Source organism: Castor canadensis, chromosome 10 (assembly GCF_047511655.1).
Source record: "Castor canadensis chromosome 10, mCasCan1.hap1v2, whole genome shotgun sequence".
Taxonomy (NCBI): domain Eukaryota; kingdom Metazoa; phylum Chordata; class Mammalia; order Rodentia; family Castoridae; genus Castor; species Castor canadensis.
This window is the reverse complement of record NC_133395.1, coordinates 96,451,230-96,476,516: the sequence shown is the minus strand read 5'-3', so window position 1 is coordinate 96,476,516 and position 25,287 is coordinate 96,451,230. Positions and strand designations below refer to the sequence as shown.

Sequence of the window (25,287 nt, the reverse complement as noted above, 5' to 3'; positions counted from 1 at the left end):
TGTGAGGTAAGGCTACCCACATGGGTGAGGTGTTCACATATCTGCGTGAAGAGGACCTGGTGGCAGTATTCAGTCCTAAACTGTGTTTGGTGGTGGTTGGAAAAAATCATTCCTCACAATACATAACAGCGAACACGTTCCGAGATGGCATGTCACTGTTCCAAATCATTTGTGTCCTAAGAAACACGGAGATTGAAAGTGAGAGAGTTTGTCATGGAAGGTGATAGAGAGAGACAGAGAGAGACAGAGAGAGTGACAGAGAGAGAAAGAGAGAGAGAAAGAGAGCAAGAGAGATGAATGAGAAGAGAAAAAGAGGAGACGAGAGAGTAGACAAGAGAGGTATATTTAGAGAGGAATAAAAGAAGGAAGGAATGAAGGAATGAATATGAAAGTGAGCACTCTATGCCCTAGTGTGTGAATCTCCTTCCCCTAGGAAGACATACACTGATGGATGTGATGGATGAGTCCAAGTTTTATGAAGACATTCAAGCTTTCCTACCCTTTGATATTAACACTCCAATTAGTCTACCTTTTAACATAGGGCTGCCTTTTATGAATTTGTAGGGACATTAATCAGCACACAACACCAAAGAGAAGATTTTGAGTACAGTGTATATATTTTGGGGGTCAAGGAGAAAAAGAAGATCATATGGGAAATGGTAACTGTCTCGTATCTACTGCCTACACCCAGTACACGTTAAAGAGGCAAAGTCACTTCTAATTTATTGCCACAGTGAGAACATGAGGGAAGACAAACATGGGAACAGAGAAGGGACATCACTGGTGCAGCTGCAATGTAGGAGAGGAGAGAGAATCTATTAAGTCAAACAGGAAGTGTGTAGGTTTTCCATCCTTCCATTGCTTCTTGTCTGATATTCAGGACTCTGTGAGTCTTGTGAGCCTCTTAGAGTCCAGGCCCGTGTTCCCTGCATCAATGAAGTGCCCTCACTGTGTCCCTCACACACCTAAACACCCGTTTTTCCACTGTAGTCACAGAGCTCAGCTGTGGGAAGATGTGTTGCGTGGATGACTAACTCTCGTGGAGTATCATCTCGTCAGGGATGGGTTGTATTCAAAGTTCCCCCTCTATAGGCATGTCCTATAAAGTGCAGCTCCTACCCTGAATTATGGAAGATACAACTGATGGCAGATCATCTAGCACTTTTGACGGAGTCCCCAGAGAATGCATAACAGAAGGACAGGGTGTAGGAGGGCTTCACCAGGCCAGGATCTGATAACTACATCTGCACTTCAGAGAGGGCTTCTGGGGACAGAGAGCCCCAGTCAGTAGTGAGTTCACATGCATGTTCCCCATGTCATCGAGCCTGAATCCCTGAGGCTTTCATATTTACAAGCCAGCAGCAGGAAACAAGGACACTCAAGTGTGTCAAGTTCCTATGGATGCCGTCGAGACTCTCCCAGAAAATTCCCAAAGTGTAAAAGAGTCGGAACCGAAATTTTTGGGCAGCTTCTCTGCTGATGTATTTGGCTATTTGAAGGGGTGATGTACCCCGCATATGAGTACACAGGAAGGAGTGCACTGTTTCCTGTTACCTGTCTCCTTTGGGAAGAGGCTGGTGGCTGCTCTTTGGAGAGCTCAGCCCTATCTCTCCTTCCAGCTGTACCATAGCCATGGTCGTGATCTGCTAGGAAGGAAGTGCACTTAAGGACATGAGCATACAGCCCGACAGGCACAAAACAAAACCATATACACATTGTAATACAGAGAAACACAATCAAATGTATACCCCCATAAAAACACATACACGTTTTAAACAGTTGGGCAGAGTGAATGGGTCATAACTCGTAGGTTAATTTTCTGCAGTTGAAATCTAGGGCTGGAAATATGTCTCAAGTATATGGCATAAAATCCTCATGACCATGAGACCCTGAGTTGTGTCCCCAGTACCACTGAAAAAGGTGCAACTCATTCTGCACAGCTTTGTGTATTTCATTGACCATCCTTTAACAATTAGTTGTTTATTGATTCGTTTGGGTTTTTTTTTAATAAAGACATATTAGTAAGAGTGAAAATAGATTTAAGTTTCTTCTAGTGGTTAGAGTTGGTAAAGAGAAGTCACACAAGTTTTGATGTGAGACATTATGTTACGTGAGGTTTATGGATGAAGATGAGTGGATTGGGTGATGTCTGCAATCACAGGAGTCAGGGGAAGCTACATAAAAGTTTTGGGGAGTCACCATTCTCACTTACCTTTCCTCAGGCAACCAGGAATCTGCATCCTGTGTGAAACTGTGTGTCTACGATTTGTCAGGTTGAAATCATGCTGGCAGACACAATGAAGCCACATGAATTCATATTCAGTACTTTTTCCAGTTTGTTTTCAAAAACATGGCTCAGATTGGAGTAGAGTGGGAGGAGTATGGGGATATGTATGTGTAGGTTCTAAGTGGAATATTATTTTGTCTGACCTAGGCATGGTGGGGCACGGCTGAAACCCCAGCTCTTTGGAGTTTGAGGCAGATCGATTGGAAGTAGAGACCTTCGTGGGCTACCAAGAGACAGCAAGAAAACCTTGGGGGACAGAGTTAGACCTTTGGTAAGAAACCCACTACAACAGCATTAAAAGCCCCAGTTATCATAAGTAACTCAGTTATGGAGTCATTTTGTAAAGTAGACAAACTCCTGAGTTCCATCACAATGTGTAAAACAAGAAATGAAATGGTTTATTGAAACTAAGATAGCATTTCACAGGCCACAAAGAATTCACACTAAGCCTTACATACTTTGCTTTTTGCTTTTCTTTGCTCAGTTGTAGAAGTTATGGTTTGGATTGCACATTATTGTCAAATGTCTTTTCAACTGTACTCGTGACATTTCTGAAACATGTCTCAAAGGTCTTGAAGGATAGGGCTTGGGTTATGGCTAAAGGAAGAGAAATAAATGCTGTGGAACTGACAAAAGTTAACTACAACCCAGCAGGATACTTCAACTTAGAAATTCAGTATAAACTACATAACTGTAAAATAGATAATGCATGTGGTAGGGTGTAAGTGTGGGACAAGGTATGGTAAAGGAGGGGATTCAAGCAAGAGAATGTGGTCCGTGGAATTAAAAAGCATTAGGAACGATAAGAAGGAAAAACGCTGCAATTGCCCCAAGTTGACTAGGAAGGAGTTGAGCTAGACAAAACCTGGGGTAATGTAAGAGGCAAAATGAAAACATGCATGGAACTGTCAAAATGAATACTCTGTGTCCAAGGAATGTATCCTAATTTAAACATAAACCAACAAACAAATAAATCAATCAATAAGTAAGTAAATAAATGATTTTGGGGGAAATTGAAATCGTCATGTGCGTGCTGAAGATTCCTGTCTAGAATATTTCCGTTGGGAATCTTGTAGTCCTCTTGCCAAGAAAGCAAAAGTTCTCAGTCCAGTAGCCTCAAAAACACGAAAGAGAGCAAATATTCAGGTATTTCTTTGCGTTGGTGTTTTCCCTGTTCAGATTCAGAACTGTTCATTTTGTGCTTTTTTGTTTCTATTTTTGTTTTGTCTTACTAAATCCATATGAGTAGAGAAGGGAGGTAGACACCCATGCCTTGAAATGATAGAACTGCCACAACACCACATTACCATTTGCAGCTGAAAGATTAGGAGATTGACGATGTTTCCCTTAGGTGGGATGCGTAATGGTGATCATGTGACACTGCTGGGCCTCTTCAAAGTCCCTGGGGAGATGACTTTGCCCACGTGAATTTTCTCCAGTATCCTGGAAGGAAATGCAAATAAGAGTTGCTTTCTTTTCAATGCTATGGTGGAACTCCAGATGTCCAAGAAGAAAGGAAAACGTTCTAACTAATCTACATGTACTGTCTTGTGGGTGTTTTTTCCAGTGATTTTGTGGGGGGTTATTTCTTTTAGAGACAGTCTACCTATGCCATTACAAGTTTCTCTGAAGTCTTTAATGCAATCATCCTAATCCTATCAGATAGAATCTCATAATCTCTGAGATGGAAAGTTTGTGTGACAAGTTTCTTCACAGGTTTACTTGGACCAATTTAAAAGTACTTCCCAACTTGAAGAATTTATGTTCATTAAATACGGAGATAGAGAAACAACTAAGTGAAAAGAACCCCTTGATGGTATTGGGGCTTTATATCAAGACCTTTTCATTTTTCTGCAGCTGCTTCACAATATTCCCAGACTTAGATTTCCCATAATTAACACAAACCTATATGAGTATGGCAATGTCACAGTTCCACCAGCTTATTTAATGGTTTATTTCGTCTTTGCATTTTTTCCTTTCTTTATTGTACTATTTTTGTTTACTGTGTGGCATTGGGTTTGCCAACTGTATGGGCTTCCTTTGTAAATTCCATAATTTGCCCCATACTCTTTCCAGTAGAAGGAAATGCAACCAGATAACAATTTTCTCATTGTGATCTGGGCGTGAGGTCCGTAAACCATTGTGTCTCCCCTTGATCGTGTTTGTTGATATAGAAATTGGGGAAGGGACAACCTTGAAGTCTCAGGGAAAAGGAAAGACCAAGCCCTTTAAAGCAGATGACATTGAGTTCTGGAAGGTGATTGGTGGAACTTGTGTGAACTGATGGGGCGTGGCAAATGGGGATAGAAAAAGGCCAAGCGCTCCAAAGGTCAGTCATTGGAGACTTCCTCAGAGGGAAAAAGGACTCCTCAGTTACTGGAAGTTCCAGCTAGAAAAATTGGGGATTCTTGCTCCTGCAGAAATGGAGGCTGCTCAACACCACTGGAGAGGTAAGTCTGAGTCTTATGTGTTTCCAAAACAGATTCTCTACTTTCAATTGTCCTGTTGCTAAAAGTCCTTTTGTGTGTTTTTGACCTTTAGCCCAGGGGGTGCCCTCTTGGGAAGATGCAGATGTTAATAAGCATGAGAGTGTGTTGGCAACAGACAAAGCTCCCAAGGAGAAATTCTGTGTGACTTGGAAGCAACCTTATGTGGTTGGTGCTGGGCTGCAGAACCTGGGGAACACCTGCTACATGAATGCCACACTGCAGTGTCTGACATACACAGCCCCTCTTGCCAACTATATGCTGTCCCAGGAGCACTCCCAGACCTGTTGTCCACTGAACACCTGCATGATTTGTATTTTGCAAGCTCACATGATAAGAGCTCTCCAGCACTCTGGGAAGGTGATCCAGCCTTTGAGGGCCCTGGTGACTGGTTTCCATAAATATAAGCAGGAAGATGCCCATGAGTTTCTGATGTTCGTTTTGGGTGCAATGCTGAATTCATGCCTGCCTGGGCACAAGGATTTGGATCCTCAGGCTGAGAACACCAGCCTAGTCTGTCAGCTCTTTGGAGGATACTGGAGGTCTCAAATCAAGTGCCTCCGGTGCCATGGCATTTCTGATACCTTTGACCCCTATCTGGATATAAGTCTGGATATCAAGGCAGCTCAGAGTGTCCAGGAAGCATTAAAATGTTTAGTAAAGCCTGAAAATCTGGATGGGGAAGAGGCCTATGATTGTGCTACTTGTTTAAGTAGAGTGCCTGCTACCAAGACACTGACTTTGAAAACGGTCCCCAAGGTTCTTATCCTTGTGTTGAAAAGGTTCTGTGATTTCACGGGTGTTAAAATCGGCAGGGTCGTGCAATACCCAGAGTGTATTGATATGCAACCGTATATGTCTCACCAGAACACAGAACCACTTGTGTATGTCCTGTATGCTGTACTGGTCCATGCTGGGTTGAGCTGCCACAGCGGGCACTACTTGTGTTACATAAAAGCTGGCAACGGACACTGGTATGAAATGGATGATGCCAAGGTAACTCCCTGTGGCATTACATCTGTGCTGAATAGGCAAGCTTATGTCCTCTTTTATGTTCAGAAGAGTGAGCTCAATGGACACAGTATTGGTTTCTCTCATTGTGAGGAACAAAGTCTCCTGGAGGTGGCAGACCAGGACATGGGAGCGCAACAAAGAGAGCTTCACAGACCGTCCAACATGCAAGTTGGAGAATCCTGCGGTCACAAGGAAGATTCAGCAACAAAAGAAATCACCTTAGACCAGTGGAAAATCCTCCAACAACAAAACCGGCCAAAGTCTGAATTCAACATCCGGAAAATAGAAGGCACCCTGCCTTCCAATGGAATCATGATTCACCCGTCAAAGTACAGGGTGGGCATGAGAAAAAATCACACTGAAAAGGAAATTTACCTGCCTGCCCAGTGTTCCAAGGACACTGGCCACCTTCCTTGTGTGGGTGTGTGCCCCAGAGCTAACAAGAGGAAGAACAAGCAGCGCAAGAAGTCTCTCCTTGTATTCTCATGATTTCACTTCATGAACTGCTCTCCTTCAGGGGAAGAGACAACTGAACAGGGTCAGAGTGCTCCAGAGAGGGCAAGTGGGATTTGTGAGCATGATCTCTGTAAATGAGAAGCATTTATGTAAAGATCATGTGAAAACACATTACCAATTGTTTCAGAAAACAGACCTTTTGGTTTGATGTCTCGGGTTTCTTTTTCAATATCCTGTGGTGTGTAATTTTCTGTAGAGAATAGGCCCTGAGAAACGGCCCATTTTTAGTATATGTCTTTGAATGCTATAAAATTGTCAAAAGATAATGGTCAGTGAGAGCCTTGCATTGGATGAGTTCACTCAACATAAATCGATTAAAGTTTAAGAAGCTGATAGGAGTGCAGCAGATTTACATAAAAGGTATTTGGGTTCAGAAAACTTACTAATTTGTAGGATGTTTTCATTTTTTGTATTGCAGTTTTAAGTTCTTCCTTTTCTTTTTGTCTCACCAAATAAAGATTACAAAAAGATAATCCTTCCTGTCTACTTGCCTAAATACTGAGACCCATGTGCACACCCACTCTGCTTTGCCAACATGAGATGCTGACAGCAACATCTGGATATCCACTGAGCAGTTGCAGGTGAGCTGAGAGAAGTGCCCTGTGGTCAGCGTTTGCCAATGACACACAGGATGCAGTGCTGCCTGCAGTGATCCTGTGTGGACTGCAATCATATGTATGAAGGATCACAGGCACTGACGGGTGTGAGGGAAATGCTCTGGCTTATCCATGCAGTGATGTACACAGGAAATGTGTTTTTGCCAATGAATCTTGGTTTCTGCATTGATGGGCATCTTTTGTCTCATAAGAAGAAGATGAGTGCAAAGAGCAGCTAATGAACAAAAAGAGTTATGACTATATACTCAGTGAGATGTAGAGCACTTTGGAACCAGTGGAACAAGTGTATGGAACTCAGGGAGGGAGGGAACAGAAAAGACAATGATAGACCATCAGCAAAGTTGCGTACCATAACATGGCAAGGTGGAGGAAAGTAGAATGTGTCCTGACAGCTGTTCAAAAGAGGGTCGTGGGAGGTACAGGGGGAAGGGATAATAAGGGAAAGGGATGAACAGACAAAAGTAAGGCACTCCCACAGAGGGAATACAGGGAGTTACCACTTTGAACATAAACATGAATATTAATTTTATACAAGGAGGAAAGTAATTGGGTAGCAGGTGTTTTGGGCTGCTTCGCTAGTTGGAGGTGTGAAGTCATCCTAGGAGATTAAGGAGACCATATATGGTACATGGGCTTCATATTTATATATGATGCAGAAGTAAAAAAAAGTCCTTCAATTGCTTCCAGTGTCCTGGGGAGAATCCTGATGAGTAGCTAATATGGGTGCCGTGTAAATTGTGCACAGTATGAAATTAATAGGAATCATTAGTAGGAATCGCCTCCTGGACAACGTATATATCTTACTACAATATTTATAAAAATTATTTCGTTGAATCTCTTTATGTGCATGGATTTGGGGGAATAATGAGTGGAAGGGAGAACAGCTTTGACTCATGCATCTTAGGGGATCAGGACAGATTTACACTAAATTCAGGGATAGAAAACAGAAGTTTCTCTAGGGTGAGGTTAGAAGAGATAGTGGGGATACCGCAGAGTTGGTGGGAAGGGGCGCTCCATCCAACTGGGGTCGTTATCACCACAACCTTTCACAACCCATGCAAATACATGGCCAGCAAGAATGTTAAGGGTATTGATCTCCATGTTTCTCTTCTGACCTGCTTTATGGGAAGTGTTACACCCTGTTTTTTGTGCATGAGGAATGAAGAAAAAGGGCAAACCTGACCATCAAAGACAAGAGTTTGCATGTGGATGACAAGTTCATTAACACAGGATGCCAAAGGAGCTCAGCCACAGTGTGAGGTAAGGCTACCCACATGGGTGAGGTGTTCACATATCTGCGTGAAGAGGACCTGGTGGCAGTATTCAGTCCTAAACTGTGTTTGGTGGTGGTTGGAAAAAATCATTCCTCACAATACATAACAGCGAACACGTTCCGAGATGGCATGTCACTGTTCCAAATCATTTGTGTCCTAAGAAACACGGAGATTGAAAGTGAGAGAGTTTGTCATGGAAGGTGATAGAGAGAGACAGAGAGAGACAGAGAGAGTGACAGAGAGAGAAAGAGAGAGAGAAAGAGAGCAAGAGAGATGAATGAGAAGAGAAAAAGAGGAGACGAGAGAGTAGACAAGAGAGGTATATTTAGAGAGGAATAAAAGAAGGAAGGAATGAAGGAATGAATATGAAAGTGAGCACTCTATGCCCTAGTGTGTGAATCTCCTTCCCCTAGGAAGACATACACTGATGGATGTGATGGATGAGTCCAAGTTTTATGAAGTCATTCAAGCTTTCCTACCCTTTGATATTAACACTCCAATTAGTCTACCTTTTAACATAGGGCTGCCTTTTATGAATTTGTAGGGACATTAATCAGCACACAACACCAAAGAGAAGATTTTGAGTACAGTGTATATATTTTGGGGGTCAAGGAGAAAAAGAAGATCATATGAGAAATGGTAACTGTCTCGTATCTACTGCCTACACCCAGTACACGTTAAAGAGGCAAAGTCACTTCTAATTTATTGCCACAGTGAGAACATGAGGGAAGACAAACATGGGAACAGAGAAGGGACATCACTGGTGCAGCTGCGATGTAGGAGAGGAGAGAGAATCTATTAAGTCAAACAGGAAGTGTGTAGGTTTTCCATCCTTCCATTGCTTCTTGTCTGATATTCAGGACTCTGTGAGTCTTGTGAGCCTCTTAGAGTCCAGGCCCGTGTTCCCTGCATCAATGAAGTGCCCTCACGGTGTCCCTCACACACCTAAACACCCGTTTTTCCACTGTAGTCACAGAGCTCAGCTGTGGGAAGATGTGTTGCGTGGATGACTAACTCTCGTGGAGTATCAACTCGTCAGGGATGGGTTGTATTCAAAGTTCCCCCTCTATAGGCATGTCCTATAAAGTGCAGCTCCTACCCTGAATTATGGAAGATACAACTGATGGCAGATCATCTAGCACTTTTGATGGAGTCCCCAGAGAATGCACAACAGAAGGACAGGGTGTAGGAGGGCTTCACCAGGCCAGGATCTGATAACTACATCTGCACTTCAGAGAGGGCTTCTGGGGACAGAGAGCCCCAGTCAGTAGTGAGTTCACATGCATGTTCCCCATGTCATCGAGCCTGAATCCCTGAGGCTTTCATATTTACAAGCCAGCAGCAGGAAACAAGGACACTCAAGTGTGTCAAGTTCCTATGGATGCCGTCGAGACTCTCCCAGAAAATTCCCAAAGTGTAAAAGAGTCGGAACCGAAATTTTTGGGCAGCTTCTCTGCTGATGTATTTGGCTATTTGAAGGGGTGATGTACCCCGCATATGAGTACACAGGAAGGAGTGCACTGTTTCCTGTTACCTGTCTCCTTTGGGAAGAGGCTGGTGGCTGCTCTTTGGAGAGCTCAGCCCTATCTCTCCTTCCAGCTGTACCATAGCCATGGTCGTGATCTGCTAGGAAGGAAGTGCACTTAAGGACATGAGCATACAGCCCGACAGGCACAAAACAAAACCATATACACATTGTAATACAGAGAAACACAATCAAATGTATACCCACATACAAACACATACACGTTTTAAACAGTTGGGCAGAGTGAATGGGTCATAACTCGTAGGTTAATTTTCTGCAGTTGAAATCTAGGGCTGGAAATATGTCTCAAGTATATGGCATAAAATCCTCATGACCATGAGACCCTGAGTTGTGTCCCCAGTACCACTGAAAAAGGTGCAACTCATTCTGCACAGCTTTGTGTATTTCATTGACCGTCCTTTAACAATTAGTTGTTTATTGATTCGTTTGGGTTTTTTTTAATAAAGACATATTAGTAAGAGTGAAAATAGATTTAAGTTTCTTCTAGTGGTTAGAGTTGGTAAAGAGAAGTCACACAAGTTTTGATGTGAGACATTATGTTACGTGAGGTTTATGGATGAAGATGAGTGGATTGGGTGATGTCTGCAATCACAGGAGTCAGGTGAAGCTACATAAAAGTTTTGGGGAGTCACCATTCTCACTTACGTTTCCTCAGGCAACCAGGAATCTGCATCCTGTGTGAAACTGAGGGTCTACAATTTGTCAGGTTGAAATCATGCTGGCAGACACAATGAAGCCACATGAATTCATATTCAGTACTTTTTCCAGTTTGTTTTCAAAAACATGGCTCAGATTGGAGTAGAGTGGGAGGAGTATGGGGATATGTATGTGTAGGTTCTGAGTGGAATATTATTTTGTCTGACCTAGGCATGGTGGGGCACGGCTGAAACCCCAGCTCTTTGGAGTTTGAGGCAGATCGATTGGAAGTAGAGACCTTCGTGGGCTACCAAGAGACAGCAAGAAAACCTTGGGGGACAGAGTTAGACCTTTGGTAAGAAACCCACTACAACAGCATTAAAAGCGACAGTTATCATAAGTAACTCAGTTATGGAGTCATTTTGTAAAGTAGACAAAGTCCTGAGTTCCATCACAATGTGTAAAACAAGAAATGAAATGGTTTATTGAAACTAAGATAGCATTTCACAGGCCACAAAGAATTCACACTAAGCCTTACATAATTTGCTTTTTGCTTTTCTTTGCTCAGTTGTAGAAGTTATGGTTTGGATTGCACATTATTGTCAAATGTCTTTTCAACTGTACTCGTGACATTTCTGAAACATGTCTCAAAGGTCTTGAAGGATAGGGCTTGGGTTATGGCTAAAGGAAGAGAAATAAATGCTGTGGAACTGACAAAAGTTAACTACAACCCAGCAGGATACTTCAACTTAGAAATTCAGTATAAACTACATAACTGTAAAATAGATAATGCATGTGGTAGGGTGTAAGTGTGGGACAAGGCATGGTAAAGGAGGGGATTCAGGCAAGAGAATGTGGTCCGTGGAATTAAAAAGCATTAGGAACGATAAGAAGGAAACACGCTGCAATTGCCCCAAGTTGACTAGGAAGGAGTTGAGCTAGAGAAAACCTGGGGTAATTTAAGAGGCAAAATGAAAACATGCATGGAACTGTCAAAATGAATACCCTGTGTCCAAGGAATGTATCCTAATTTAAACATAAACCAACAAACAAATAAATCAGTCAATAAGTAAGTAAATAAATGATTTTGGGGGAAATTGAAATCGTCATATGCGTGCTGAAGATTCCTGTCTAGAATATTTCCGTTGGGAATCTTGTAGTCCTCTTTCCAAGAAAGCAAAAGTTCTCAGTCCAGTAGCCTCAAAAACACGAAAGAGAGCAAATATTCAGGTATTTCTTTGCGTTGGTGTTTTCCCTGCTCAGATTCAGAACTGTTCATTTTGTGCTTTTTTTTTTCTATTTTTGTTTTGTCTTACTAAATCCATATGAGTAGAGAAGGGAGGTAGACACCCATGCCTTGAAATGATAGAACTGCCACAACACCACATTACCATTTGCAGCTGAAAGATTAGGAGATTGACAATGTTTCCCTTAGGTGGGATGCATAATGGTGATCATGTGACACTGCTGGGCCTCTTCAAAGTCCCTGGGGAGATGACTTTGCCCACGTGAATTTTCTCCAGTATCCTGGAAGGAAATGCAAATAAGAGTTGCTTTCTTTTCAATGCTATGGTGGAACTCCAGATGTCCAAGAAGAAAGGAAAACGTTCTAACTAATCTACATGTACTGTCTTGTGGGTGTTTTTTCCAGTGATTTTGTGGGGGGTTATTTCTTTTAGAGACAGTCTACCTATGCCATTACAAGTTTCTCTGAAGTCTTTAATGCAATCATCCTAATCCTATCAGATAGAATCTCATAATCTCTGAGATGGAAAGTTTGTGTGACAAGTTTCTTCACAGGTTTACTTGGACCAATTTAAAAGTACTTCCCAACTTGAAGAATTTATGTTCATTAAATTCGGAGATAGAGAAACAACTAAGTGAAAAGAACCCCTTAACAATGGGTTCAGAAATATCTCAGAAACTCATAAAAGCTTGTCTATATGTGTTTGATGGTTTGGGGTTTGAAGTCAAGGCCTTGAGCTGAATATGCAGAGGCTTGGCCATGTGCCCAGCCTTAGAATTTCTTTCTTTCTCATATCATTTATAGTATTTTTTACTAGGGCCCATTAATTGTACAATATGAGTGGTTTCACAATGATATCTGCATACATGCATATAATGTACTTTGCTTCCTCTGTCTCTCTTTACACAACCCAACTAAAATCTGCTTCAAATTTTGACTGCTTTTTGAAAAATAACTCTTTCTGTGTTTCAATAAGACATTTTCTTTTGTGTATTCAATAGTCAAAAAGTATTGTACATTTTCTCTTTGATGGTATTGGGGCTTTATATCAAGACCTTTTCATTTTTCTGCAGCTGCTTCACAATATTCCCAGACTTAGATTTCCCATAATTAACACAAACCTATATGAGTATGGCAATGTCACAGTTCCACCAGCTTATTTAATGGTTTATTTCATCTTTGCATATTTTCCTTTCTTTATTGTACTATTTTTGTTTACTGTGTGGCATTGGGTTTGCCAACTGTATGGGCTTCCTTTGTAAATTCCATAATTTGCCCCATACTCTTTCCAGTAGAACGAAATGCAACTGATTGGTTTTTCTCATTGTGATCTGGGCGTGAGGTCCGTAAACCATTGTGTCTCCCCTTGATCGTGTTTGTTGATATAGAAATTGGGGAAGGGACAACCTTGAAGTCTCAGGGAAAAGGAAAGACCAAGCCCTTTAAAGCAGATGACATTGAGTTCTGGAAGGTGATTGGTGGAACTTGTGTGAACTGATGGGGCGTGGCAAATGGGGATAGAAAAAGGCCAAGCGCTCCAAAGGTCAGTCATTGGAGACTTCCTCAGAGGGAAAAAGGACTCCTCAGTTACTGGAAGTTCCAGCTAGAAAAATTGGGGATTCTTGCTCCTGCAGAAATGGAGGCTGCTCAACACCACTGGAGAGGTAAGTCTGAGTCTTATGTGTTTCCAAAACAGATTCTCTACTTTCAATTGTCCTGTTGCTAAAAGTCCTTTTGTGTGTTTTTGACCTTTAGCCCAGGGGGTGCCCTCTTGGGAAGATGCAGATGTTAATAAGCATGAGAGTGTGTTGGCAACAGACAAAGCTCCCAAGGAGAAATTCTGTGTGACTTGGAAGCAACCTTATGTGGTTGGTGCTGGGCTGCAGAACCTGGGGAACACCTGCTACATGAATGCCACACTGCAGTGTCTGACATACACAGCCCCTCTTGCCAACTATATGCTGTCCCAGGAGCACTCCCAGACCTGTTGTCCACTGAACACCTGCATGATTTGTATTTTGCAAGCTCACATGATAAGAGCTCTCCAGCACTCTGGGAAGGTGATCCAGCCTTTGAGGGCCCTGGTGACTGGTTTCCATAAATATAAGCAGGAAGATGCCCATGAGTTTCTGATGTTCGTTTTGGGTGCAATGCAGAATTCATGCCTGCCTGGGCACAAGGATTTGGATCCTCAGGCTGAGAACACCAGCCTAGTCTGTCAGCTCTTTGGAGGATACTGGAGGTCTCAAATCAAGTGCCTCCGGTGCCATGGCATTTCTGATACCTTTGACCCCTATCTGGATATAAGTCTGGATATCAAGGCAGCTCAGAGTGTCCAGGAAGCATTAAAATGTTTAGTAAAGCCTGAAAATCTGGATGGGGAAGAGGCCTATGATTGTGCTACTTGTTTAAGTAGAGTGCCTGCTACCAAGACACTGACTTTGAAAACGGTCCCCAAGGTTCTTATCCTTGTGTTGAAAAGGTTCTGTGATTTCACGGGTGTTAAAATTGGCAGGGTCGTGCAATACCCAGAGTGTATTGATATGCAACCGTATATGTCTCACCAGAACACAGAACCACTTGTGTATGTCCTGTATGCTGTACTGGTCCATGCTGGGTTGAGCTGCCACAGCGGGCACTACTTGTGTTACATAAAAGCTGGCAACGGACACTGGTATGAAATGGATGATGCCAAGGTAACTCCCTGTGGCATTACATCTGTGCTGAATAGGCAAGCTTATGTCCTCTTTTATGTTCAGAAGAGTGAGCTCAATGGACACAGTATTGGTTTCTCTCATTGTGAGGAACAAAGTCTCCTGGAGGTGGCAGACCAGGACATGGGAGCGCAACAAAGAGAGCTTCACAGACCGTCCAACATGCAAGTTGGAGAACCCTGCGGGCACAAGGAAGATTCAGCAACAAAAGAAATCACCTTAGACCAGTGGAAAATCCTCCAACAACAAAACCGGCCAAAGTCTGAATTCAACATCCGGAAAATAGAAGGCACCCTGCCTTCCAATGGAATCATGATTCACCCATCAAAGTACAGGGTGGGCATGAGAAAAAATCACACTGAAAAGGAAATTTACCTGCCTGCCCAGTGTTCCAAGGACACTGGCCACCTTCCTTGTGTGGGTGTGTGCCCCAGAGCTAACAAGAGGAAGAACAAGCAGCGCAAGAAGTCTCTCCTTGTATTCTCATGATTTCACTTCATGAACTGCTCTCCTTCAGGGGAAGAGACAACTGAACAGGGTCAGAGTGCTCCAGAGAGGGCAAGTGGGATTTGTGAGCATGATCTCTGTAAATGAGAAGCATTTATGTAAAGATCATGTGAAAACACATTACCAATTGTTTCAGAAAATAGACCTTTTGTTTTGATGTCTCGGGTTTCTTTTTCAATATCCTGTGCTGTGTAATTTTCTGTAGAGAATAGGCCCTGAGAAACGGCCCATTTTTAGTATATGTCTTTGAATGCTATAAAATTGTCAAAAGATAATGGTCAGTGAGAGCCTTGCATTGGATGAGTTCACTCAACATAAATCAATTAAAGTTTAAGAAGCTGATAGGAGTGCAGCAGATTTACATAAAAGGTATTTGGGTTCAGAAAACTTACTAATTTGTAGGATGCTTTCATTTTTTGTATTGCAGTTTTAAGTTCTTCCTTTTCTTTTTGCCTCACCAAATAAAGAATCCAAAAAGATAATCCTTCCTGTGTACTTGCCTAAATACTGAGACCCATGTGCACACCCACTCTGCTTTGCCAACATGAGATGCTGACAGCAACATCTGGATATCCACTGAGCAGTTGCAGGTGAGCTGAGAGAAGTGCCCAGTGGTCAGCATTTGCCAGGGACACACAGGATGCAGTGCTGCCTGCAGTGATCCTGTGTGGACTGCAATCATATGTATGAAGGATCACAGGCACTGACGGGTGTGAGGGAAATGCTCTGGCTTATCCATGCAGTGATGTACACAGGAAATGTGTTTTTGCCTATGAATCTTGGTTTCTGCATTGATGGGCATCTTTTGTCTCATAAGAAGAAGATGAGTGCAAAGAGCAGCTAATGAACAAAAAGAGTTATGGCTATATACTCAGTGAGATGTAGAGCACTTTGGAACCAGTGGAACAAGTGTATGGAACTCAGGGAGGGAGGGAACAGAAAAGACAATGAAAGACCATCAGCAAAGTTGCGTACCATAACATGGCAAGGTGGAGGAAAGTAGAATGTGTCCTGACAGCTGTTCAAAAGAGGGTCGTGGGAGGTACAGGGGGAAGGGATAATAAGGGAAAGGGATGAACAGACAAAAGTAAGGCACTCCCACAGAGGGAATACAGGGAGTTACCACTTTGAACATAAACACGAATATTAATTTTATACAAGGAGGAAAGTAATTGGGTAGCAGGTGTTTTGGGCTGCTTCGCTAGTTGGAGGTGTGAAGGCATCCTAGGAGATTAAGGGGACCATATATGGTACATGGGCTTCATATTTATATATGATGCAGAAGTAAAAAAAAGTCCTTCAATTGCTTCCAGTGTCCTGGGGAGAATCCTGATGAGTAGCTAATATGGGTGCCGTGTAAATTGTGCCCAGTATGAAATTAATAGGAATCGTTAGTAGGAATCGCCTCCTGGACAATGTATATATCTTACTACAATATTTATAAAAATTATTTCGTTGAATCTCTTTATGTGCATGGATTTGGGGGAATAATGAGTGGAAGGGAGAACAGCTTTGACTCATGCATCTTAGGGGATCAGGACAGATTTACACTAAATTCAGGGATAGAAAACAGAAGTTTCTCTAGGGTGAGGTTAGAAGAGATAGTGGGGATACCGCAGAGTTGGTGGGAAGGGGCGCTCCATCCAACTGGGGTCGTTATCACCACAACCTTTCACAACCCATGCAAATACATGGCCAGCAAGAATGTTAAGGGTATTGATCTCCATGTTTCTCTTCTGACCTGCTTTATGGGAAGTGTTACACCCTGTTTTTTGTGCATGAGGAATGAAGAAAAAGGGCAAACCTGACCATCAAAGACAAGAGTTTGCATGTGGATGACAAGTTCATTAACACAGGATGCCAAAGGAGCTCAGCCACAGTGTGAGGTAAGGCTACCCACATGGGTGAGGTGTTCACATATCTGCGTGAAGAGGACCTGGTGGCAGTATTCAGTCCTAAACTGTGTTTGGTGGTGGTTGGAAAAAATCATTCCTCACAATACATAACAGCGAACACGTTCCGAGATGGCATGTCACTGTTCCAAATCATTTGTGTCCTAAGAAACACGGAGATTGAAAGTGAGAGAGTTTGTCATGGAAGGTGATAGAGAGAGACAGAGAGAGACAGAGAGAGTGACAGAGAGAGAAAGAGAGAGAGAGAAAGAGAGCAAGAGAGATGAATGAGAAGAGAAAAAGAGGAGACAAGAGAGTAGACAAGAGAGGTATATTTAGAGAGGAATAAAAGAAGGAAGGAATGAAGGAATGAATATGAAAGTGAGCACTCTATGCCCTAGTGTGTGAATCTCCTTCCCCTAGGAAGACATACACTGATGGATGTGATGGATGAGTCCAAGTTTTATGAAGTCATTCAAGCTTTCCTACCCTTTGATATTAACACTCCAATTAGTCTACCTTTTAACATAGGGCTGCCTTTTATGAATTTGTAGGGACATTAATCAGCACACAACACCAAAGAGAAGATTTTGAGTACAGTGTATATATTTTGGGGGTCAAGGAGAAAAAGAAGATCATATGAGAAATGGTAACTGTCTCGTATCTACTGCCTACACCCAGTACACGTTAAAGAGGCAAAGTCACTTCTAATTTATTGCCACAGTGAGAACATGAGGGAAGACAAACATGGGAACAGAGAAGGGACATCACTGGTGCAGCTGCGATGTAGGAGAGGAGAGAGAATCTATTAAGTCAAACAGGAAGTGTGTAGGTTTTCCATCCTTCCATTGCTTCTTGTCTGATATTCAGGACTCTGTGAGTCTTGTGAGCCTCTTAGAGTCCAGGCCCGTGTTCCCTGCATCAATGAAGTGCCCTCACTGTGTCCCTCACACACCTAAACACCTGTTTTTCCACTGTAGTCACAGAGCTCAGCTGTGGGAAGATGTGTTGCGTGGATGACTAACTCGTGGAGTATCAACTCGTCAGGGATGGGTTGTATTCAAAGTTCCCCCTCTATAGGCATGTCCTATAAAGTGCAGCTCCTACCCTGAATTATGGAAGATACAACTGATGGCAGATCATCTAGCACTTTTGACGGAGTCCCCAGAGAATGCACAACAGAAGGACAGGGTGTAGGAGGGCTTCACCAGGCCAGGATCTGATAACTACATCTGCACTTCAGAGAGGGCTTCTGGGGACAGAGAGCCCCAGTCAGTAGTGAGTTCACATGCATGTTCCCCATGTCATCGAGCCTGAATCCCTGAGGCTTTCATATTTACAAGCCAGCAGCAGGAAACAAGGACACTCAAGTGTGTCAAGTTCCTATGGATGCCGTCGAGACTCTCCCAGAAAATTCCCAAAGTGTAAAAGAGTCGGAACCGAAATTTTTGGGCAGCTTCTCTGCTGATGTATTTGGCTATTTGAAGGGGTGATGTACCCCGCATATGAGTACACAGGAAGGAGTGCACTGTTTCCTGTTACCTGTCTCCTTTGGGAAGAGGCTGGTGGCTGCTCTTTGGAGAGCTCAGCCCTATCTCTCCTTCCAGCTGTACCATAGCCATGGTCGTGATCTGCTAGGAAGGAAGTGCACTTAAGGACATGAGCATACAGCCCGACAGGCACAAAACAAAACCATACACACATTGTAATACAGAGAAACACAATCAAATGTATACCCACATACAAACACATACACGTTTTAAACAGTTGGGCAGAGTGAAGGGGTCATAACTCCTAGGTTAATTTTCTGTAGTTGAAATCTAGGGCTGGAAATATGTCTCAAGTATATGGCATAAAATCCTCATGACCATGAGACCCTGAGTTGTGTCCCCAGTACCACTGAAAAAGGTGCAACTCATTCTGCACAGCTTTGTGTATTGCATTGATTGTCCTTTAACCATTAGTTGTTTATTGATTCGTTTGGGTTTTTTTTTTAATAAAGACATATTAGTAAGAGTGAAAATAGATTTAAGTTTCTTCTAGTGGTTAGAGTAGGTAAAGAGAAGTCACACAAGTTTTGATGTGAGACATTATGTTACGTGAGGTTTATGGATGAAGATGAGTGGATTGGGTGATGTCTCCAATCACAGGAGTTAGGTGAAGCTACATAAAAGTTTTGGGGAGTCACCATTCTCACTTACCTTTCCACAGGCAACCAGGAATCTGCATCCTGTGTGCAACTGTGTGTCTACAATTTGTCAGGTTGAAATCATGCTGGCAGACACAATAAAGCCACATGAATTCATATTCAGTACTTTTTCCAGTTTGTTTTCAAAAACATGGCTCAGACTGGAGTAGAGTGGGAGGAGTATGGGGATATGTCTGTGTAGGTTCTAAGTGGAATATTATTTTGTCTGACCTAGGCATGGTGGGGCACGGCTGAAACCCCAGCTCTTTGGAGTTTGAGGCAGATCGATTGGAAGTAGAGACCTTCGTGGGCTACCAAGAGACAGCAAGAAAACCTTGGGGGACAGAGTTAGACCTTTGGTAAGAAACCCACTACAACAGCATTAAAAGCATAAGTTATCATAAGTAACTCAGTTATGGAGTCATTTTGTAAAGTAGACAAACTCCTGAGTTCCATCACAATGTGTAAAACAAGAAATGAAATGGTTTATTGAAACTAAGATAGCATTTCACAGGCCACAAAGAATTCACACTAAGCCTTACATACTTTGCTTTTTGCTTTGCTTTGCTCAGTTGTAGAAGTTATGGTTTGGATTGCACATTATTGTCAAATGTCTTTTCAACTGTACTCGTGACATTTCTGAAACATGTATCAAAGGTCTTGAAGGATAGGGCTTGGGTTATGGCTAAAGGAAGAGAAATAAATGCTGTGGAACTGACCAAAGTTAACTACAACCCATCAGGATACTTCAACTTAGAAATTCAGTATAAACTACATAACTGTAAAATAGATAATGCATGTGGTAGGGTGTAAGTGTGGGACAAGGTATGGTAAAGGAGGGGATTCAAGCAAGAGAATGTGGTCCGTGGAATTAAAAAGCATTAGGAACGATAAGAAGGAAACATGCTGCAATTGCCCCAAGTTGACTAGGAAGGAGGTGAGCTACACAAAACCTGCGTTAATGTAAGAGGCAAAATGAAAACATGCATGGAACTGTCAAAATGAATACCCTGTGTCCAAGGAATGTATCCTAATTTAAACATAAACCAACAAACAAATAAATCAATCAATAAGTAAGTAAATAAATGGTTTGGGGGGAAATTGAAATCGTCATATGCGTGCTGAAGATTCCTGTCTAGAATATTTCCGTTGGGAATCTTGTAGTCCTCTTGCCAAGAAAGCAAAAGTTCTCAGTCCAGTAGCCTCAAAAACACGAAAGAGAGCAAATATTCAGGTATTTCTTTGCGTTGGTGTTTTCCCTGTTCAGATTCAGAACTGTTCATTTTGTGCTTTTTTTTTTCTATTTTTGTTTTGTCTTACTAAATCCATATGAGTAGAGAAGGGAGGTAGACACCCATGCCTTGAAATGATAGAACTGCCACAACACCACATTACCATTTGCAGCTGAAAGATTAGGAGATTGACGATGTTTCCCTTAGGTGGGATGCGTAATGGTGATCATGTGACACTGCTGGGCCTCTTCAAAGTCCCTGGGGAGATGACTTTGCCCACGTGAATTTTCTCCAGTATCCTGGAAGGAAATGCAAATAAGAGTTGCTTTCTTTTCAATGCTATGGTGGAACTCCAGATGTCCAAGAAGAAAGGAAAACGTTCTAACTAATCTACATGTACTGTTTTGTGGGTATTTTTTCCAGTGATTTTGTGGGGGGTTATTTCTTTTAGAGACAGTCTACCTATGCCATTACAAGTTTCTCTGAAGTCTTTAATGCAATCATCCTAATCCTATCAGATAGAATCTCATAATCTCTGAGATGGAAAGTTTGTGTGACAAGTTTCTTCACAGGTTTACTTGGACCAATTTAAAAGTACTTCCCATCTTGAAGAATTTATGTTCATTAAATACGGAGATAGAGAAACAACTAAGTGAAAAGAACCCCTTAACAATGGGTTCAGAAATATCTCAGAAACTCATAAAAGCTTGTCTATATGTGTTTGATGGTTTGGGGTTTGAAGTCAAGGCCTTGAGCTGAATATGCAGAGGCTTGGCCATGTGCCCAGCCTTAGAATTTCTTTCTTTCTCTTATCATTCATAGTATTTTTTACTAGTGCCCATTAATTGTACAATATGAGTGGTTTCATTATGATATCTGCATACATGCATATAATGTACTTTGCTTCCTCTGTCTCTCTTTACACAACCCAACTAAAATCTGCTTCAAATTTTGACTGCTTTTTGAAAAATAACTCTTTCTGTGTTTCAATAAGACTTTTTCTTTTGTGTATTCAATAGTCAAAAAGTATTGTACATTTTCTCTTTGATGGTATTGGGGCTTTATATCAAGACCTTTTCATTTTTCTGCAGCTGCTTCACAATATTCCCAGACTTAGATTTCCCATAATTAACACAAACCTATATGAGTATGGCAATGTCACAGTTCCACCAGCTTATTTAATGGTTTATTTCGTCTTTGCATTTTTTCCTTTCTTTATTGTACTATTTTTGTTTACTGTGTGGCATTGGGTTTGCCAACTCTATGGGCTTCCTTTGTAAATTCCATAATTTGCCCCATACTCTTTCCAGTAGAAGGAAATGCAACTGATTGGTTTTTCTCATTGTGATCTGGGCGTGAGGTCCGTAAACCATTGTGTCTCCCCTTGATCGTGTTTGTTGATATAGAAATTGGGGAAGGGACAACCTTGAAGTCTCAGGGATAAGGAAAGACCAAGCCCTTTAAAGCAGATGACATTGAGTTCTGGAAGGTGATTGGTGGAACTTGTGTGAACTGATGGGGCGTGGCAAATGGGGATAGAAAAAGGCCAAGCGCTCCAAAGGTCAGTCATTGGAGACTTCCTCAGAGGGAAAAAGGACTCCTCAGTTACTGGAAGTTCCAGCTAGAAAAATTGGGGATTCTTGCTCCTGCAGAAATGGAGGCTGCTCAACACCACTGGAGAGGTAAGTCTGAGTCTTATGTGTTTCCAAAACAGATTCTCTACTTTCAATTGTCCTGTTGCTAAAAGTCCTTTTGTGTGTTTTTGACCTTTAGCCCAGGGGGTGCCCTCTTGGGAAGATGCAGATGTTAATAAGCATGAGAGTGTGTTGGCAACAGACAAAGCTCCCAAGGAGAAATTCTGTGTGACTAGGAAGCAACCTTATGTGGTTGGTGCTGGGCTGCAGAACCTGGGGAACACCTGCTACATGAATGCCACACTGCAGTGTCTGACATACACAGCCCCTCTTGCCAACTATATGCTGTCCCAGGAGCACTCCCAGACCTGTTGTCCACTGAACACCTGCATGATTTGTATTTTGCAAGCTCACATGATAAGAGCTCTCCAGCACTCTGGGAAGGTGATCCAGCCTTTGAGGGCCCTGGTGACTGGTTTCCATAAATATAAGCAGGAAGATGCCCATGAGTTTCTGATGTTCGTTTTGGGTGCAATGCAGAATTCATGCCTGCCTGGGCACAAGGATTTGGATCCTCAGGCTGAGAACACCAGCCTAGTCTGTCAGCTCTTTGGAGGATACTGGAGGTCTCAAATCAAGTGCCTCCGGTGCCATGGCATTTCTGATACCTTTGACCCCTATCTGGATATAAGTCTGGATATCAAGGCAGCTCAGAGTGTCCAGGAAGCATTAAAATGTTTAGTAAAGCCTGAAAATCTGGATGGGGAAGAGGCCTATGATTGTGCTACTTGTTTAAGTAGAGTGCCTGCTACCAAGACACTGACTTTGAAAACGGTCCCCAAGGTTCTTATCCTTGTGTTGAAAAGGTTCTGTGATTTCACGGGTGTTAAAATCGGCAGGGTCGTGCAATACCCAGAGTGTATTGATATGCAACCGTATATGTCTCACCAGAACACAGAACCACTTGTGTATGTCCTGTATGCTGTACTGGTCCATGCTGGGTTGAGCTGCCACAGCGGGCACTACTTGTGTTACATAAAAGCTGGCAACGGACACTGGTATGAAATGGATGATGCCAAGGTAACTCCCTGTGGCATTACATCTGTGCTGAATAGGCAAGCTTATGTCCTCTTTTATGTTCAGAAGAGTGAGCTCAATGGACACAGTATTGGTTTCTCTCATTGTGAGGAACAAAGTCTCCTGGAGGTGGCAGACCAGGACATGGGAGCGCAACAAAGAGAGCTTCACAGACCGTCCAACATGCAAGTTGGAGAACCCTGCGGGCACAAGGAAGATTCAGCAACAAAAGAAATCACCTTAGACCAGTGGAAAATCCTCCAACAACAAAACCGGCCAAAGTCTGAATTCAACATCCGGAAAATAGAAGGCACCCTGCCTTCCAATGGAATCATGATTCACCCATCAAAGTACAGGGTGGGCATGAGAAAAAATCACACTGAAAAGGAAATTTACCTGCCTGCCCAGTGTTCCAAGGACACTGGCCACCTTCCTTGTGTGGGTGTGTGCCCCAGAGCTAACAAGAGGAAGAACAAGCAGCGCAAGAAGTCTCTCCTTGTATTCTCATGATTTCACTTCATGAACTGCTCTCCTTCAGGGGAAGAGACAACTGAACAGGGTCAGAGTGCTCCAGAGAGGGCAAGTGGGATTTGTGAGCATGATCTCTGTAAATGAGAAGCATTTATGTAAAGATCATGTGAAAACACATTACCAATTGTTTCAGAAAATAGACCTTTTGTTTTGATGTCTCGGGTTTCTTTTTCAATATCCTGTGCTGTGTAATTTTCTGTAGAGAATAGGCCCTGAGAAACGGCCCATTTTTAGTATATGTCTTTGAATGCTATAAAATTGTCAAAAGATAATGGTCAGTGAGAGCCTTGCATTGGATGAGTTCACTCAACATAAATCGATTAAAGTTTAAGAAGCTGATAGGAGTGCAGCAGATTTACATAAAAGGTATTTGGGTTCAGAAAACTTACTAATTTGTAGGATGCTTTCATTTTTTGTATTGCAGTTTTAAGTTCTTCCTTTTCTTTTTGTCTCACCAAATAAAGATTACAAAAAGAAAATCCTTCCTGTCTACTTGCCTAAATACTGAGACCCATGTGCACACCCACTCTGCTTTGCCAACATGAGATGCTGACAGCAACATCTGGATATCCACTGAGCAGTTGCAGGTGAGCTGAGAGAAGTGCCCTGTGGTCAGCATTTGCCAGGGACACACAGGATGCAGTGCTGCCTGCAGTGATCCTGTGTGGACTGCAATCATATGTATGAAGGATCACAGGCACTGACGGGTGTGAGGGAAATGCTCTGGCTTATCCATGCAGTGATGTACACAGGAAATGTGTTTTTGCCAATGAATCTTGGTTTCTGCCTTGATGGGCATCTTTTGTCTCATAAGAAGAAGATGAGTGCAAAGAGCAGCTAATGAACAAAAAGAGTTATGGCTATATACTCAGTGAGATGTAGAGCACTTTGGAACCAGTGGAACAAGTGTATGGAACTCAGGGAGGGAGGGAACAGAAAAGACAATGATAGACCATCAGCCAAGTTGCGTAGCATAACATATCAAGGTGGAGGAAAGTAGAATGTGTCCTGACAGCTGTTCAAAAGAGGGTCGTGGGAGGTACAGGGCGATGGGATAATAAGGGAAAGGGATGAACAGACAAAAGTAAGGCACTCCCACAGAGGGAATACAGGGAGTTACCACTTTGAACATAAACATAAATATTTATTTTGTACAAGGAGGAAAGTAATTGGGTAGCAGGTGTTTTGGGCTGCTTCGCTAGTTGGAGGTGTGAAGGCATCCTAGGAGATTAAGGGGACCATATATGGTACATGGGCTTCATATATATATATATGATGCAGAAGTAAAAAAAAGTCCTTCAATTGCTTCCAGTGTCCTGGGGAGAATCCTGATGAGTAGCTAATATGGGTGCCGTGTAAATTGTGCACAGTATGAAATTAATAGGAATCATTAGTAGGAATCGCCTCCTGGACAATGTATATATCTTACTACAATTTTTATAAAAATTATTTCGTTGAATCTCTTTATGTGCATGGATTTGGGGGAATAATGAGTGGAAGGGAGAACAGCTTTGACTCATGCATCTTAGGGGATCGGGACAGATTTACACTAAATTCAGGGATAGAAAACAGAAGTTTCTCTAGGGTGAGGTTAGAAGAGATAGTGGGGATACCGCAGAGTTGGTGGGAAGGGGCGCTCCATCCAACTGGGGTCGTTATCACCACAACCTTTCACAACCCATGCAAATACATGGCCAGCAAGAATGTTAAGGGTATTGATCTCCATGTTTCTCTTCTGACCTGCTTTATGGGAAGTGTTACACCCTGTTTTTTGTGCATGAGGAATGAAGAAAAAGGGCAAACCTGACCATCAAAGACAAGAGTTTGCATGTGGATGACAAGTTCATTAACACAGGATGCCAAAGGAGCTCAGCCACAGTGTGAGGTAAG

The 25,287-nt window shown here is 42.4% G+C and overlaps 3 protein-coding genes across 3 annotated transcripts; all 3 read left to right on the top strand.

Annotated features, from left to right (window-relative positions):
• The first annotated feature begins 20 nt into the window (after positions 1 to 20).
• On the top strand, positions 21 to 8,133 carry LOC141411401 (ubiquitin carboxyl-terminal hydrolase 17-like protein 6). The gene is made up of 3 exons (XM_074042889.1): positions 21 to 206; positions 4,834 to 6,208; positions 8,078 to 8,133. The coding sequence occupies exons 1-3, from the start codon at positions 21 to 23 to the stop codon at positions 8,131 to 8,133; spliced, it is 1,617 nt and encodes a 538-aa protein (XP_073898990.1).
• A 61-nt stretch (positions 8,134 to 8,194) lies between these two features.
• Positions 8,195 to 16,682, top strand: LOC141411400 (ubiquitin carboxyl-terminal hydrolase 17-like protein 6). Its single transcript, XM_074042888.1, has 3 exons — positions 8,195 to 8,372; positions 13,378 to 14,757; positions 16,627 to 16,682. Exons 1-3 carry the CDS (start codon positions 8,195 to 8,197, stop codon positions 16,680 to 16,682), a joined length of 1,614 nt encoding a protein of 537 aa, XP_073898989.1.
• A 61-nt stretch (positions 16,683 to 16,743) lies between these two features.
• LOC141411399 (ubiquitin carboxyl-terminal hydrolase 17-like protein 6) lies at positions 16,744 to 25,235 on the top strand. Its single transcript, XM_074042887.1, has 3 exons — positions 16,744 to 16,921; positions 21,929 to 23,308; positions 25,180 to 25,235. Exons 1-3 carry the CDS (start codon positions 16,744 to 16,746, stop codon positions 25,233 to 25,235), a joined length of 1,614 nt encoding a protein of 537 aa, XP_073898988.1.
• The last annotated feature ends 52 nt before the right edge of the window (positions 25,236 to 25,287 follow it).